The sequence below is a fragment of the Centroberyx gerrardi genome, chromosome 6 (genome assembly GCF_048128805.1).
Source record: "Centroberyx gerrardi isolate f3 chromosome 6, fCenGer3.hap1.cur.20231027, whole genome shotgun sequence".
Classification (NCBI taxonomy): Eukaryota; Metazoa; Chordata; class Actinopteri; order Beryciformes; family Berycidae; genus Centroberyx; species Centroberyx gerrardi.
In genome coordinates, this window is record NC_136002.1 from 23,046,479 (window position 1) to 23,064,038 (window position 17,560).

Genomic DNA, 17,560 nt, shown 5'->3' on the forward strand with positions numbered 1-17,560 from the left:
CAATCAGTGGCTGTTGTAGCAGCCAAACAGCAGTAGAATGTTTTTTTTATTGACAGACTCCTCCATCAATAAATAATGAGGATGGAGAGCAGTCGTGACTAACACTGCACGCATCCAGGAACACATACCTCTCGGCCTCATAAACTACTCATCGCTTCGGCATCGCACTGCTTATTTATCGTATTTGTCGGTACAATTAAAAACACGGGTACAAGGCGCAAGGTTACATCATTCGTTTTATTGTTTCATAATTTGATTAGCAAAATGAGAAGATACGCATTAAGAGGAACAGCGTTATATCATTTATATTAAGGGTTTCTTATTCAATTCAGGTGCAGTTACACATTTCAGTAGCAAGCTGAAAGAACATTCTTGTGAAAAGTCTTGTACATCAAATCAAGTGCATCATACAGGATTCCACCAGTAGTCATGTCTGTCTTTGAAATATGGCGTGAAGGGAAACTATTTTAAGTGGTTGACAGCATCCAGCACTTGATCCAGGGACAAGTGGATTGCATTTGCCTAAAGCCACCCACATTAACAAACACTTTAATTCCACAGAACATGCTCAAGGTCATCTCACTCCTCACTGTCTCTCTCTCTCTCCAACAACCGCAGAAGCCCCGTCTGTGTTAAGAAAGGCACAAACAACTCCCTGCAGAGGATGAACTCCTTTATCAGTGCTGTGGTAGACGACAGCTCCTCCGCGGGAATTTGACACACGCCAACATGCGCGAACACACACAAGCAATTCTCTCTATTTTGTCTGTTTTGTGCTCAACATACATCCAGAAAAAGTGAATAAGAGCAATACATTTGGTTTTATCTGCTGTGCGGTAAGATGAGGGAATATTCATTGCTGGTAATCCATTTTAAAAAGGGGCTCGGAGTCCCTCTGACTTCATCTTTGCCTCTTGATAGACTGTCTGGACAAATGCCCACTCTGGCCTGCCCTCGCTCCGGCAGTTAGCCTGACAGAGGCAGTGGTACGAGACGAGTCAAAGACAGCGCTGGCCGTTACGGGTCATTCCGCTTGACAGCCACAGGGGGCGCACTGGTTCTGTCCACACTGCTTGGTAGGAAGGGCTGGCTCCGAGCCACGTTTCTGCAGACAGGCAGTGGGAGAGCATTAACACTTGGAATAGTGACAGGACCTACCTCAGACAGATTAGTAGTAATATGGCTACTGCAGGGTGCATTCATGCAGGAATCAACTAAATATTACCCAATGGCCATTTTCTTTTAAAACAAATGAGAATACTTGTGCTGCACATCAAGGTCAAGGTCACAACTATGCCGCTAAAGAGAGATGTCCAGATACCTGTCCTGTTGCCGCTGTGCCACTGGGTGTCAGTGTGGCGACACTCTGAGCTCTGATAAAAGCCATGAAACGCACACTGCCGCTATGTGGCTTCACTCCTTACCCGCTCTCCCTCCCCCTCCCCTGTATTGCTCCTGTCATTCATTCTTTTATCTGCTGCCCCTGGTCACCTGGGTCTGTCTGCGGGCGGGCCGCGCTGGTTGGTTGTCAGGGTGGTTGGGCGCCCATGGCCCCAGGCTCTGATTGGAGTAGAAGTCCATGGGGTAGGTTTCCTGCCAACCCACCTGCTGCAAAGCCACAGCAGCCTGAGAGAAAGAAAGAGAGTGACATAGATAGATAGACAGACACAGATAATCACTTATAAAGTCAAAAAACACGCTTAAAATGCTAAAAATGAGATATGAGCCCAGTGGTGCGACTGTGGCTCTGCTCTTGGTCCCTGTTAGCTGGGGCTGTTTATGCAGTTTTTTGGCAATCCAGCAGTAAAACACCAGAGGATGATGAGAAGAAGAGACAGACTGACTACGCAGACAAGACAGGTGTCATAATATTAAGCTTGGATAATAGGCAGAGTTGTCACATTATCCCTATGCAGCTGCACTGCATGACACAACAGCTGTTGGAGGAGAACAACAGCACTGGCATGATCGTGCTATGACATAAGCGCTGAGAATACTCCATATGGAAGAGAAGGGCCTCTGAATACTGATACTGATTGAAGGAGAGAATGAACAGATGAATAAATGAATGAAACTCTATTTGTATGCCAAGGCCTAACATGCATAACTCCATACCTTTGGGGATTAATGAATTATGACTAAAATGTAATAATGAAGCAAGTGAAATCAATAAATGAAACGCCAAAACCAATCATCAGAGAACACCGCTTTGCCCCACTACAGCACTTTAGCTGGAGGCTAGGGAGGGCATGAAAAAAAGCACCTTGAACCTCGTAAATCTCTCTTCTAGAGGGATGTAATTCATCGTCGTTGCACAACTTGAGTGTAGCTGCTAGGTTATTTTACGAGAGGATGGTCAGCTGCTACCAACATTGATAACATGCAAGGCAGCGCTCTGCCAAAAGCTACATATTGCATCTTTAATCAAAGCAAAATAGCAAAACACTCCTGCAAACTGATTTTACATACCTTCATTGCAACAATATAGATAGCTCTACATTTAATTGAATATGGATTTTCTTGCACTAAACAAGTATTAGACATGAAGCTAATCGAGGTTTTTTCTTTTGTTCCAAATTCAAAGCCAATATCTGGCCTTGAATAATAAATCCATCTTTCTTTCTTTCATATCCAACTATTAAAAATGTCATAAACAGTCAACTAAAATCCCATGGCCCTTTCTTCCCAAACAAACTTCTGAGGCTTATTGCACCATGTTGGATACTGGAATAAACCTTTCATCCTCTTCGTTATTTTCCTTCCTTCCCCCAAACATCCTCTAGGTAAAGTCTACTTCATTTTCTCCTCTTCTCTCCCACCCTTATTCCTCCTTTCCCTCGTTTCTCTTCCTCTAGCCTCTGCCCTCTGCTCTCCTCCTCGCCCCTCTCACTCCAACTGCCTCTCTCTGTGGAAGCTAGCTTCTTCTGCTAATCCCCGCTCTGACAGGAAAGCCAAGTGTGTCTTATTGACTATAAATATAACATGAGACGCACTGAAAATAAACGCTGCCCCCCCCTCCCCCTCCTTGCTCACTGCACCCTCCCATCTCGTTCGTCTTCATCTTCATTCTAAATGCCACAGAGAAAAGCGCTGTGCATCGAGATATATAGCATTAATAGGGAAGAGATGGGGTGAATTAAGACTTATCACAACTACACACGCACACATATAGATACAGATGTAGATGCAAATCATTTAAAAGCGTGTATATCGTTACCAAGTAGCTGCCACGGAGCGCAGAGTGAGCTCTACTATAAAGACCCTTATGAAAACAAATTGCCACTATCCCCATTACAGCAGGGCAAATTTCAGACTTGTTTTTTCTTGTGCCATTCTTCAGCACTATCACCTCCAAAGGACTGACTGTAATTCTGCTTTGTAGACCTCAATCAAAACAATACAAGGCAAAAAGCATTACAATCAATTTTACGTGTAGATGCGATGTATGCTATCATTATTCTTAATGGCTTCATTCTGAAATATATGTGCATTCACTAAGGCAATATCAGTGGTATGGTGTACGCGAAGATGTAGTCATAAGACAACATCCACCGTTTCATATCGGGACCTAATATTCAAGACAGCAATTCCCTTGGAGCCATTTCATAAAGGTTCAAATCACTGGCACATCTTCGAGAAAAATGATTGATTGAATTAATAGTTGACATCAAGTGCAACCCAGCCAAGTCAGATAATAGCCCATTACTGCCAAACCTATCACAAAGCAAGCCTGTCTTCGCACTCGCTACCCCAGCTGCAGTAGCACACAAACAAACATTTGCTTTGAAATGGATCTTTACGTGTTGCTATCCGATCCATCTCTCTCCCATTAGAAAAACAAGACCGCTTGGGGGACTGTGCAGTCCTGCAGCCAGCAGGGGGAGCTAGTCTCATGTGCTGCTGCTCTGTGTGTGTGCTGTCTGCCAGGCAGAGAGGGAGGGAGAGAGGGATAGACAGGGAAAAACTGAGGAGTGGAGGGAGAGCGAGAGAAAGAGAGCGAGAGGGAGAGAGACAGAGAGAGAGAAGAGAGAAAGAGAGAAGGAAAGAGGCCTGCGCTCACCGGAGAGCAGAGCGCTACTCCAGCTCCAACTCCAGGACAAGCAGGCCTGATGAGTGCTATGTAAATTTACCAGCCATTTGAACATGAGACGCCACTTTCCCATACTTAACATTGTAGCAGTCTGCATATCCTGCTGTACTTTACCTTGGTGGCTGCTCCAGCAGGGCTTCTGTCAAGGGCTCTGTGTAAGCGTAGCGAAGGTCGGTGTGTATTTGTGTGTTTGCGAGTGTACGTGCAATGCATGCTTGTCCTCCTTTGATCAATGAGTGACAGCTGATCTCGCCGAGTAACTATAAGGTGCGTGTTTACCTCGTATGGAGACAGCAGGGGTTTGGAGAAGGCTGTGCCCCAATCGATAGAGAGACGTGGACAAGCGATCTGGACCCACCTGCAGGAGAGATGGCAAGGAAAGGGAGGAGGATGGAGGCAGAGACAGAGAGAGAGAGGGAGGGAGGGAGAGAGAAGTCTTTTTAGTGCTTCGGCACAGGTGTCAGAATGCAAGGATCAAGGGATACAGAATATACTGTGTGTCGACAAAGTGTGCCCGAGTGAATATGTATATTCATGAGCGAGTGTGTGCAAGAAAAACAGAGAGAGAGAGAGAGGGAGAGACAGTCAGAGAGAGAAAGAGAGACAGGGATGGTATTAGAGAGGCAAGGCACATCTGCGACTGCACGTTGCATGTGGATACGTGGTGCAATGGGTTGTGCGCGGAGCCTCCCTCCACCTGATCTCCAGCATCTGTTGGAAAGATCTGTCCTGATTTGCAACAGCTCTAAAGACAGGCGCGCTACACCGTCTGAATGCGTAGCCAGCCACTGAAGGAGGGATGCTGAAAAGATGATGGGGGGAGATGGAGGAGGAGGAGGAAAGGGGGGAGGAAGAGGGGGGGGCATCATAAACAGAAAAAAACAAGGAAAGAAGTGAAGAGAGGTGAAAAGAAGAGAAATGCAGTGAAAGAAAAGGAGGGAGAGGTTAGGTGAGTGCGAATAAAAAAGCTGCACCAGCCCGGTCTCCACGGAGCTAGCCTACATAGCTGGCAGACAGGGGGGGGGGGGGGGGGGGGGGTAGGGGGTGGGGTGGGTTGGGTGAGGGGGGTATGTGTGAGAGAGACAGGGGGGGAGAGAGAGAGAGAGAGAGAGAGAGAGAAAGAAAGAGAGAGAAAGATAAGGACATAGATATATGGCGATAGGGAGAAAGAGAGATGAAGAAGAAACAGAGGGAGGGAAAGAGACACGACCAAGAGCGGAGAGAACAGAGGCGGCGGAGAGGAGGAAGATTGGCAGGGAGGAAAGTGTTTATCTTGGCAAACGCATGAGAGAGGGATGAGGAGGGCGTGGATGTAAACAGCTGGAGGGAAGAATGAACAATGGGAGGATGGAGACGAGGAGAAGCGGCTGGGGCTACAGGGTTAGCTTTCACAGATCAATGTTATCCACGGCCCCATCTCCACTGAGGGAGCGGACCCTCCCTTGTCCCTAATCCTAATGATGGAGCCGCATCAGAAATATTGACAACTATGAAGTGAGCTGCAGCATATATAAAAGCCCTGGAGATAATGCTAGTGATCTAGGTAAATGCCAATACAAATACATCTATTTAAGATTTCTGCATAGGTGTCTAGGCACTCAGAAAAGCAGAGAGAAAACACTAGCCATCCATAAGAATAATCGCTTGAGTACTTTAATGCCTAAGCTACTGCATCAAATTCCCCATCTGTCTATTCTTCATTTCCCAACTTTCGCACCGTTTCTGAACTGCAGAATTGATTGTACCGTTGACTCTCGCTCCACTCCGTTTTCTGTCACAGAAATATTCTTCCCCCTCAGGGCAAACGCATGGCATTTTCTCATTTTCAAATAACACTTTTTTTTCTCCAAATGTCGCCCCCCCCGCCCCAAAACTGAGTTCTTATTCATCCTCCTAATTTGAGAGCCAGCTGAGTCAGAGGTATTTTGCCAGCACTGGTCTCATCAGACCTAAGTTTGGATGCTGAGTTGAGATGGAGAAGTGGAAGTTGAAATATGACCTTTAGGTCTATCAGCTGCTATTCACACCGGAGCCCTTTAGCCTAGCAAAACAATGCACATGCATCAAAATGGCCTTAGCCCATACACACAGGCTCAGAAGACTCCAATTACAGAGAGAGACTGACAGTTTGTGTGTGGCTGTGTGTATTTGTGTGTGTGTGTACATGTACACCTGTGTATGTGCTACTTGCATTTCTGTGTGCTTGTATGCATCTGTATGTGTATATTCACAAGTGTGTCTCTACCGTATCTATGCATGTGCAGATCTGTAGTACAGGCTGAATGGAGCACTGGGAGTGGTAACAGAGGGAGGGTGATGCATAATAAGCAACATAACACTCCACAAAATCCTTGGGGCTAGCATAGAGGGAAGGGTCTGGAGGAGTGAAAGACAGGAAGCATGAAAGGGGAGACAGAGAGGATGCTCCTAAGGAGCAGATAGCTGATTGGCACCTGGTGCCAGAAGGGACTCTGCTAATATTAGCACACAGACTGAATGGTACAGCTCTGTATAATTCACGCACGGTGCCATGCCAGGTAGTGCCCGCAGCATGCTGTCCAAATTTAATTTCCAGCCAATATCTGGCCTTGAATCTGCCCAACACAGTAAAGACCCTACACCATGGGGCACAGAGAAACAGAAAGAGAGAGGAGGGAGGAAGAGAGCGAGAGATGCAGAGAGAGAGAGAGAGAGAGAGAGAGAGAGAGAGAGAGAGAGAGAGGATGTTGGCAGTGGTCTTATCCTCCAGATGAGCCTCATTTTCTCAATTATTCCCTAGCTGGGATTAACTGTAATATAGCTGGTGTACTGATCCAAGGTGAGGGAGATTGAAATGTCTGTGTTTATATCTAATGAAGGACAGTCAGAGAGCAAGTGCAGGCTTGGTGATGTCTACTCTTTAGAAATTAAGTTAGCGATAATAGAGGGTTGATGAGGATTGCGTCTCTCCAGTCCCTCTACAAAGACTCCTGTTAAACCTGGTGAGAAGACCCCTTCCAGAGAAAGAGATATACTAGGATAAGAGGAATAGGACGCAACAGCATAGGGTACTAAAGGAGCAGGACTGGGAAGGGCTGCACGGTGATATGTAAAGCTAAAGCCACATGACTTCTAGTGTTGCTATGCAATGTGAGCTTCAGCCCTGGCCTCGCTACATTACCCTTTGTGGCCCATTACACCCTGACACTGTTAGTGGGACCTTCACCTGCATGGCTGTGCTTCAATTATACTCACCGTCCTGACCCACCAAAAGCAAAAACAATTAACCTTTCAACACCGGAGAAAAACGGCAAGCATTCACCTTTAACAGCAAACTTAATTGAATTAAAACAAGGAAGTTCATTCCAATGGTGCTATGAAAAGGAAAATTCACACAGAAAAATAAAAGGCCACAATGCATTGTGGGGTATTTGCGGTCTAGTTGAGATAAGTGTGTGTGGTGCGCAGATATCTGTACAATGGTTTAAAACCGGCCTGGGGATAGCCTAATTACACACTTAAGAGCATATGCTAATGGTTTCTCTCTCTCTTTATAATGTGGGTGTGTGTGCATGCGTGCGTGCATGCGTGCGTGCATGAATGCGCACGTGTGTATGTGTGTCTAATGATAGAGAACGACTGGGGGTGGGCCCTGTACCGTGTGCTGTGTAGGCTAGCGCTGAGCACCAGCACCTCCTCTCACTCTTTCTTCCACCTCCTCTCTCTCTCTCTCTCTCTCTCTCTCTCTCTCTCTCTCTCTCTCTCTCTCTCTCTCTCTCTCTCTCTCTCTCTCTCTCTCTCTCTCTCATCTCTTCTCTCTCTCTCTCTCTCTCTCTCTCTTCTCTCTCTCTCTCTCTCTCTCTCTCTCTCTCTCTCTCTCTCTCTCTCTCTCTCTCTCTCTCTCCTTCAACATAGCCAGATTCGACACAGCTTGAGAAGCCTAGCGTTTTTGGTGACCTTTTGTAATGTTTATTGTACCCTCCTGTAGGATGCCTGTGTCCTTACAAACTAGGGGATTAGTGGCTGTGCGAAAAACCCCAAAAATACAAAAACCTGTAGATAAATACAAACACATTACAAATGGAGCTTATCTCAATACAAAAATAAAAGCAGCCAACAGCCATCTGCTGCTGTCCAATCTCACTCTGAATGGCTACTTATCATGACTAATTATGTAAACAATGTTGGAACTGTGTCTCTGCCACCATCATATTTTGCTGGCTGTCAAGCATCCACTTCCACCTTCACCTCCATCTTAGACTCATTAAGGCACAGAAATGGCACCTTTCACATGGACAACGCCCCCATTATATAGCATCAATGCAGCAGTCTTCCATGGTACATGACTATGCAATGTTTGCACCATTGCATTCTAAGATACACAGCCATCAATGAGCCTTAAACTTGTTTTCCAACTTTTTTGTTTTTCTTAACACTTCATCGACAGCATAAGTGATATTGAAATAGATCTTTTTGAATAAATTTTGGCCTGGGATGAGGGGCTGTTTTGGTTGGGTTGAATCGTGCCTGACTTACATAAATTCAGGGTTGTACTCATACCTCAGTCTCAAGAGCAGAGCCAAAAAAAAGAAGAAAAAAAAATGCTTTTACTGTGATCGCTCTCTTTCCAACACAACCCCCTCAACTACCTCTGCATCTCTCTATCTCTCTCTCCAACTCTCTCTCAATCTCTCTCAGACCTTCTGTCCTTCTCTCACCCACTCCTCCCTCACACATCACACCTCTCATTACTCCACAGTGAGAGGCCAATCTGAGGGAGTGTGAGGAGTGTGCGTGTGTGCGTGTGTGTGCCTGTGCATGTGTGATTGGAGCCGTGGCTGCACATCAGTGTCTCACTAACCCTTTCTCCGTCTTCCCCTCCTTTCTTCTGGCTGGAAGCCAGATAAATCAGAGCAACTGCAGCTTGAAGACTGAGCAGTTGACATTTCACTTGAGAAACTTAAAGAGTTTGCTTTTAAAGATGTTAAAGGATAATTCCGGTTATTTTCAACCTGGGCCCTATTTACGATAATAATACAATTACTTAGAATAGATCTTTGTGTTTTCGCTTCGCTTTTTGGGTCCAATGGTGGGAGCTTGCTTTGGCCCTGGAGTGTGTATTGGAGAGCAGCCAGAGAACTGAAGCTACATAAAGATCTACAGCGTCGTAAGTGACAAAATGTGGAACACAATCATGTATTGAAAATCGTCATGATGGTCAAACATTTGGCAAAAGCTACGAAAATAAGGCCCAGGTTGAAAATAACCAGAATTATCCTTTAATGACCGGGCAGTTGATGGATGGCAAAGTGTATTTCATCACCTCCCTGGCCTGATATTCAGACTGAATGGCCATTTCGTTCGCACTCCATTATTCAGCCTGAGATTGCCTCTTAGGTAGCCGTTTTCTGTGTGCGTGTGTGTGTGTGTGTGTGTGTGGGGGGGGTCCCCTAACCAGTCACTAGTGACTGACGTATCCAGACACTCTGACGTTACTTCAGTCGACACTGATGCTGGGTGTATTTACTAGCTTCACCAACAATGTTGGTCATTTTTGACAAAGGCAACATGTTGGTTAAGGTGGTGAGCCAACAAATATTATTCTGCCGAAACGCCAGTGAAAAACCGTTGCACGAACGGTTCAAACTATAGTCCCGCCCACAAAGGCGCTGATTAGCTCGATTGTTTCTTTGAGCGAGAACAAGCCGTTGACTAGAGCAACACCAGACTCTCTGAATCGCTCGTCAAAATCTGAAGAGTGGGCGGGGCGCGATTCAGGAGTCTGGAACCAGGCTATCACCTCCCACCATGTATATCAGGAAAATGTACCAAAGACAAGATCCATGTGTCTCTCAGCGATAATGTGACACTGTGTGAAGGGAATGAGTAAGCGATGTGTGGGTTAACCTCCAGGTGCCGTGTTCACATGCGGTCCGGTGGGTTCAGGGTCGGTAAAACAAATCTTTCGGATTGATGTTAAGATAAACAGAAAGAAAATGCAACAGAAAAGTGGAGCCTAAAAACTAACAGCCTAAAAAAAAAATCACCATCCTTGAGCAAGGGCAATGCTAATCTATTTTCGCACTCATTATTATTCTCTGACTTTATTGCAAGAGTAGTGAGCAGTAAGCACTTCGATAGATTACTCACATACACAGCATTCCTTTCTTCTATGCCCCGCGAGTCAAAGCCAAGGAAATTGTCTCAAGCATCTAAGTTCATTAGGCTGGACTATTTGTTTCTGCTACGATGGCAAAATTATGGAATCTCACCAAGACATGAATGCCAAATATGTTTATGAAGCTATTTAGACTATTGTTTGTCAGCTCCTTGTTACAAAGTGTGCACTCGCGCATTCTGCTGACTCTCCAATTACGTGTGCAACGACACTCATAGAATACATTTAAAATGTTTTTGATTGAAACTTTTAGGTCATTACTTGTCTATTGATCATAAAAGTTCTGCACAGGTCCATGCAGGATAAAGATAAATAAACCAATCTTTATCACAAACAGAAACTGTGGTGATTGAGAATTTGACAATCAAAGAAAATTAAGGGTCAAAAGAGGAAGCGTGGTGTAAAAGACAATGAAAGCAATGTCAGTTTTGATGCTTGTGAAGTAACCCTTGGCAGCCACACTGCAGGAATTCCAATTTTCTAATTGAGGCTATGGCAAGTCATGATGTGTGGACACGGAAAACCTACCCAGAAAACCAGCAGGTCAAGTCTGCGGTGAGAAAAATAAGTTACTAAGAGGTTTCTCTGCTGAATGTGGGCTGTGGATTGTATTTTAACCCGCCAGAGTCAGGCAGTTATGATTAAAAGAATACCAAATGGGGTCTTGTTTGGGTGCGTGTGTGTGTGTGTGTGTGTGTGTGCATGTGTGTGTCTTTGTACTCACGCGTCCACATCTGACATCAGATCCAGCTTGCTGGGGAAAATCTCAGACAGAAGCACTCGAGTGAAGGACCTGCCTAATGACTTGAGCTTGGCCTCCAGGTGCTGGAAGGAGAAAACAAAGAGTGAGGCGGTGGAGGTAGAGAAGAGGGACCAACAGCGAGGACGGTCATCCAGACATCGAACACAATTCTGTCCGGAGGAGTGGAAGTGAGACTGCACAGAATCAAACGATGAATTACAAATCACAGAGCTCATGGCTTCCACATGCACACACATACACACACACTCATTCAACAGTTTCAATGCGGGGTTCTTCAGAAGTCTTTGCTCTACTGCTGTTAACAATCTCATCACGATGACCAATTCCTCCAGCTCTCATCGACTGGAACCTCATCCAACATGGCTGTGGACATGGACAGCCCATCTCCGCCGTCCGATAAGATCAATAGATCCAACCGGTGAGCCAATTCAAGGATCTCTGCTCCCATGCTGGCTCTGCCTTTGAAGTTGTGGGCCTCGGTACTTGGACTGAGGTGTTACTCAAGGATGCAAGAGGCAGCCCAAGAGTGTGTTAAGGGGTGAAGGTAAAAGGTGTGGACGTGATCACATGTGTCCACCCTCTGGACCTCAACTTCAAATACCTTCCTGGCAATAGTGAAAAGATCCCCTTAAGGTTCCTTTGGTGAGATAAAGCTAAGAGTCTTGCTGATATCCACTGTCCTTAGGAGTATCAGGAGACATTTCTACGACTGTGCTCTTATCAGAGATAGTACTGTCCCCCTACTTGAGAGGTTATCTAACACTCCACTTCTTAATCTCAACAGATCGCCATGGGAGAGCTGGTGGGACTCTTTATTCAAATCCCAGCTTTTTCCTTCCTCTACTGCCACTGTAAAATGAAACTTCTCTCCCTTTCTTTCTCTGGTTGACATTTTAACATCAATGCTGACTTTATCTCCTAAGTCTGGATATTTAACAACAGAAGCATTGCAACAATACAGGCTTGGACATGGGGACTGACACGTGAAACTTGGGTGTGCTGGCTTTAAAACTAGCTCATCTACAGGTAAAGTTGAGGTGCCACAGAGATCTCTGTGGATGTCTCTTGCTCCCTCTTCCTCCATGCATACCAATTAAAGAGAGGATGAGCCGAGGAAGGCAAAGGCTCCCAAACAAACACAACACATGAGAGGAAAACAAAAAGCAGGCACATCAAACGGAGGAGAAAGAACAAAGGAAAGAATTCGGAGAGGGCAGAGGAGGGGAGAGCAGGAGGAGGAGCAGCTGCAGGGGAGGACTGACTGGAGAGGGATTTGTAGTCGATCGATCGGGACCCCCAGACAGACTTGTGCATGCTAACGCATACTAGCTTGCACTCATGAAGACTATGAATTTCTCTCCCATGAACACACACATGCACCTAATGCACAAGCACGCATACACACACTTTGACCTACATACTCTCCCATACACTGAACCTTGAGGCCAACAGCTGGACTAAGGTTGGGACTTTCTACGGTTTGTTTGGCTGCAACATTCAAATTGTGAAATAACAAGCTCACAGTGTGGAGACTGCTTGTCCTATTAGTGCTTCATGCCACCATGCCAGTACTGCTTGTCAGAAAAACTCACACTGAGAGACAAATGTTACAAATCATTGCATGAGTGGCCCCAGGACATGTAGAAGCTAGGAATGAGGATACAGGCTCTTACCTCCAGGACTTTGGGGCTACCTTGACGGCCCAGCGAGCCCAAGATTAGGCCCCATCTCTCGGCTGAAGAAGCCTTGTCAATAGCCTGGAGCCTTGAGGCCCGCATGGCCTTGTGGTCATAGTACTCCCTAGAGAACACCTTACTGTAGGGGTCATATCTACAGACACACACACAAAGAAAGACAGAGAAATGCACAGACACACAGACAGACAGACACACACACACACACACACACACATGGATGGAACGTGTGCATAGACAAAACCAGACAAACCATATTATGCACATTAGCATCCATTGTTCAGGTAACTATCTTGAGGACAGAAACGAAAGAAAAGATGAGAAAATCCAATCATGAAAAGCCATCAAGTATGACGGGAGTAACTGTATCTTAGGGAAAATGGAGGTATTTCTGAGCATCTAATCTCTTTTTCTTCGGTACAAGGGATTCACTTGAGATTAGAATCTTGTTTATGAGAGAGACCTGTGATCTGTGCGGCAGTGCATATGCCTATAACAACACAATTTCACTTTGCATACAAACAAGACCTCATCAAAACACTACTTCACCCTTACAAGATGTTATCATGACACCCAAATCATTATTGTTGAGGTGAGTGATCAAGATTGCAAGGGTCTCTTCAATTTGAATAGGCCTAGCATCCTACAGCCATGATATAACGATAATGATCAAAATACCCCCCCTCCCAAAGACTATGATGATTTACAGTTTCTCATCCTCTCATTCTCATTGTAATCAGACTACTTTATTCCCTTTACATGTGATCCGTTGCTTCCAAATTCTGTGAATGACACCACAGCAATAATGTTGACTGACAGAGTGAAATTGTCGACTACAGTTAACTGAGCAGCTGATGTGAGGTTTGACAGCTACTGAAATAGACTCCAGTAAACATTTAGTAGAGACAATTTCATTACATAAATTATAGAGAAGAGCAAGAATACTTGATGGCAAATAGTGCCATTTTGTTTACCTGTAGGCAGGTATGTCTGGGTTGGCAATCATGATCGACTCCAGGTGAAATCTTCCATCTCCCAAGTAACTAGAGAAAAACACCAATAAACTCAAAGTTAGGGGAAGAAAAGAAACGGAGCATAAAAAAAAAAAAAAAAGGCAAGTCCCTCCAGGCAAACATGCCTGCTACGCAACCACAATAGCGATTGGTCTATATCCTCCTACCCACCCCACCAACCCTATCTCTCTCTCTCCTTTCATCCAACCCTCTCTGCAGGCCTTTACCAGAAGAACAAAGTGTTGTCAGGCAGAAGGCCTGAGGCTGGGGTTGAGGGTCTGCCCATCTCTGCTGTCCAGGAACATGACCCCAACGATTGGAGCATGCTGTACACACACAACCCGAGCCCTTCCAATTAACCCAGGGTCTGGTACGGGGGGTTCAGAGTTCACAAACCGCAAGCATACGGAGGCGTGTAGGTGCCTGAAAACACAAGCACGGACACAAATACCCCAACACGTACGCCTCTCCCAGGGGCTGGCTGAGGGGAACCCTGCTATTGGCTGTGTGAGGGGCTCTGGTCTGTACCGTTCCTCATTACTGTACAGTCTTAGTAGGCCTCCAGGGAGAGGACAGACAATTAAACCCACTAATTGGCCAGTGTTTAGAGCAGCCACTGGAACAGGCTGTGGGAGGGCTTCCATATAGGCTACCTAGAGATATAAGTGTGTGTATGTGTGTGTGTAAGCATTCATACATGTCTTACTCTGTGAATGTGTGTGTGTGTGTGCATCACAAATAATACTGAACGACAGTGAACAGCAGTCATCATGTCCCCCACAATAAGCCTGCTCCTCTTCAGCCTCATCACTCCTCTGTGCTAAGAGGCTGATGCGCTCTACTCTCGCTCTCTATTATCAGTCTTTCTTATTCCATCCATATTCTATTGTTCTTTGTAAAAGTGCTCTTGCTATAATAGCAAATGCCAGGCTTCTTTGCGTTATGCAACACCCCATCCTCACATTCTCATCTTCATATTGCTCTATTAGTGGGCTAAAGCAGAGGCTGTAGATAGAACAAGTAGACTGAGCATTTCTTATAGCTCCTTTCAATGCACTTTGCGGCTTTTAAAAATACTTCTCTTCATTATAGTAATGAGATAGACCAGCCCCTTTCATAAAGCATCAGGACATTAGAGGGGGCCCAAAGACTAATACACCACTCCTCATTCCCCATAATGCCCTTGCTGTTCAAAGCTATAGTAAAAAAAGTCATTACAACTTGTGCATATTACATTTTTTGCAGCACTGAGTCGTCCCTAATTTAAGTTATGTAAGATAGCCGACTGTTAAATATGAATTTATTGTACCATTAAAGATAGTGGGATAGCTGCAATCATGCACAGTGAAAGAAAAGCTGTTGCTACTGTAGAATAGTATTAGAATTTTATTCATTTAAAATGTCCACGTCTCGAAATCTTTAACAGTCTGCTCTCCTGGCAGAGATAATGGATAACCACTTGTGTCAAGGCCCTGATGGTTAGATACTCCATTAAGGTAAAGGGAGGCTAGGTGATAGAGGGAAATTGTTACTCTGCAATTGAGCTACGGTGCAGCTGTCAATTTTGGAGACCCAGTAACAAAATGCGATATGGCCGTTTCAAGTTAGTTGTCTTATTGCATTCAGTTGTGCACTGTTTGAAGGAAAGGGAGGGAGAGAGAGAGAGAGAGAGAGAGAGAGAGAGAGCACAAATTCTCAAGCAAGCTAATCAATTCTCTGTCCTATCTCACCCCTACCCACCCCAACTCACACATCAAAGACAATCCACATTGGATTAGTAGGTGAAACACACCCTAACCCTTCCGCTTCCACTGCTTTCCACGTACACACACTGCTTTTCTCTCCCATAGGCCCTGGCTTATGCATATACCAGGCCTTGTCCTTATGTAGCCGTTTTAATCTCATGCACTAGGAGGTTTTAATCTCATGCACAAGGAGGGGTGTGCTAGGATCAGCCAGACAGGGCGATGCACCTAGGCATAATTATAGCTGGGGAGTTATTTCAACTCACTATGCACTGAAATGGGAGTCGCTCTACTTAAGAGCAGCAGGAGATGTGTACACACACACAAAGTGGTTGCGGAGGTGTTTTCTGTTGGCTGAACCTGTTACTATGCTGGAGCACTCTGCCACCTGCAGTATAGGCAGGGTGAGCATCAATTTGACATGAAGTCGCACATGCACCGAATTTATGTTGATGTAAAAACACTGAGGCGTCAGTCTATTAGGAGACATGCCACTAACTCCTGCTTAGAGGAAATAATAGTATAAAATGAGAATTTCTGCCTAAAGACAGCCTATCACAAAGCTGAAACAAATTTACAAACACTCAATTCTGACCATGAACTTGCCCACTGTGGGTCTCATTATTGGTGCATTTCAAACTGTGCACATACATTTCTTCAATACGTGGAAAACTGGTGAGCATGTGGATGCATAGTGGATGGTTTGAAAACTGGTAGCGCCCCACAATTCTATGCATTGCACAGCGTGAGGATATTTATAGCCTTATCATTCTGGATCAGCATGTGGTTGTTTCTGTCTGGATATAATAGAAGCCTGATTGGAAGCTGTGAGACAGCTAGCTATGTCTGATGTGACGTCACATCGCATATTCTTCATGTCACATAGGTGGCCATGGCAGTGGCAAGGTAACAGTGTAATTATGGTGGCTGTCGGGGGATAGTGGCTGGATGAAGGCAGGTGTGCTGGTGGGGTATCTCTGGTAACTAGACAGGGACGGGGGACAGAACCCGGGCTGAAACTGTGATGTGGAGGACAGGAGAAAGCAGGTCTCTTACATGATGGCATTGACATGGCGCTCCAGGCGAGGGGAGGTGCAGCCCAAAATTTCTCCTGGTGACAGGGGTCGACATTGGGGCACCAGCACTTCATACTCCGGCCTCAGGGCTGCACTCACAGCCTGCAGCATGGAGGAAGAGAGAAACGGCGAAGGGAAGCGAGTAAGAGACTCCAAGAGAGGAGGGGAGGGGAGGTACAGAAAAGAAGGCAGGGAAGGAAGGAATGGATAACATACAATAGAGAGAGACAGGGGGCATAGGATAATGGGTAAAGGTGAGACAGGATATATAGAATATTTATGGAGAAGAAAAAAGAGGGAGGAGAGATCAAAAGATGGGGGATTTGCAGAGGGCAAGGGTGCAAAGAAAGAGAGAGGTCACAAAAGAATACAATGAACATGTGGCCCTGAATAGCTCCTGAATGAGCAGTGCGTGGCACTAATATTCCCAGGGGTTTGAATCCCACTGGAGCCACCCATGCTTAAACGCATGCATTCATGGAACTGCAACGCATTAAGGTTAAAAGTGTCTATCACATGGCGTGTTATATTTCAAAAGAAATAAAGAGCAATATAAACACAACAACAAAAATACAGGAAAGAAATCTTTCCAGAGAGGAGAGCTCTGAGATTCAAGAGCAGCAGCTTTTCCAAACACTTACATTCATTTCAGATGAGAGAGGATGAGAGCAAGTGCAAACAATTACGGCAAAACAAACAAACAAAAAGTTAGTGTGCTTGGAGGTGGAAGGATAAATTGAGCGCTTTTAAGTTGACAATACATTGGGAATACGGGGTGAACTTCCAACTCCTCCAGCCTATATTGTGTGACCTGCACAAGCCTACACAACGTAAGACATGAGCAAGAAGGAGGCACACACACACACACACACGTACATACACATACAAACATACATAACTACATACATAATATACATACAGTATATACACTTGAATGCACACACAACTCTCCCACACAAAATATGACACACACAGGCAGAGCATGGTGTAAAAATAACAGTGGTTACATTACTGAAAGCCTA

The 17,560-nt window shown here is 45.3% G+C and overlaps 1 protein-coding gene across 1 annotated transcript in view; it reads right to left on the bottom strand.

Annotated features, from left to right (window-relative positions):
- Window positions 1-218: 218 nt before the first annotated feature.
- dph1 (diphthamide biosynthesis 1) overlaps window positions 219-17,560 on the bottom strand; it is a 52,684-nt gene continuing 35,342 nt past the window's right edge. Inside the window, exons 6-12 of the mRNA XM_071897145.2 lie at window positions 16,519-16,640; window positions 13,679-13,747; window positions 12,684-12,840; window positions 10,972-11,072; window positions 4,370-4,448; window positions 1,492-1,626; window positions 219-1,105 (exon numbers count right to left, since the gene is read on the bottom strand). Of these exons, the coding sequence (XP_071753246.1) occupies window positions 1,025-1,105; window positions 1,492-1,626; window positions 4,370-4,448; window positions 10,972-11,072; window positions 12,684-12,840; window positions 13,679-13,747; window positions 16,519-16,640 (744 nt within the window). The 3' untranslated portion in view covers window positions 219-1,024. The remainder of the gene's footprint in view (window positions 1,106-1,491; window positions 1,627-4,369; window positions 4,449-10,971; window positions 11,073-12,683; window positions 12,841-13,678; window positions 13,748-16,518; window positions 16,641-17,560) is intronic.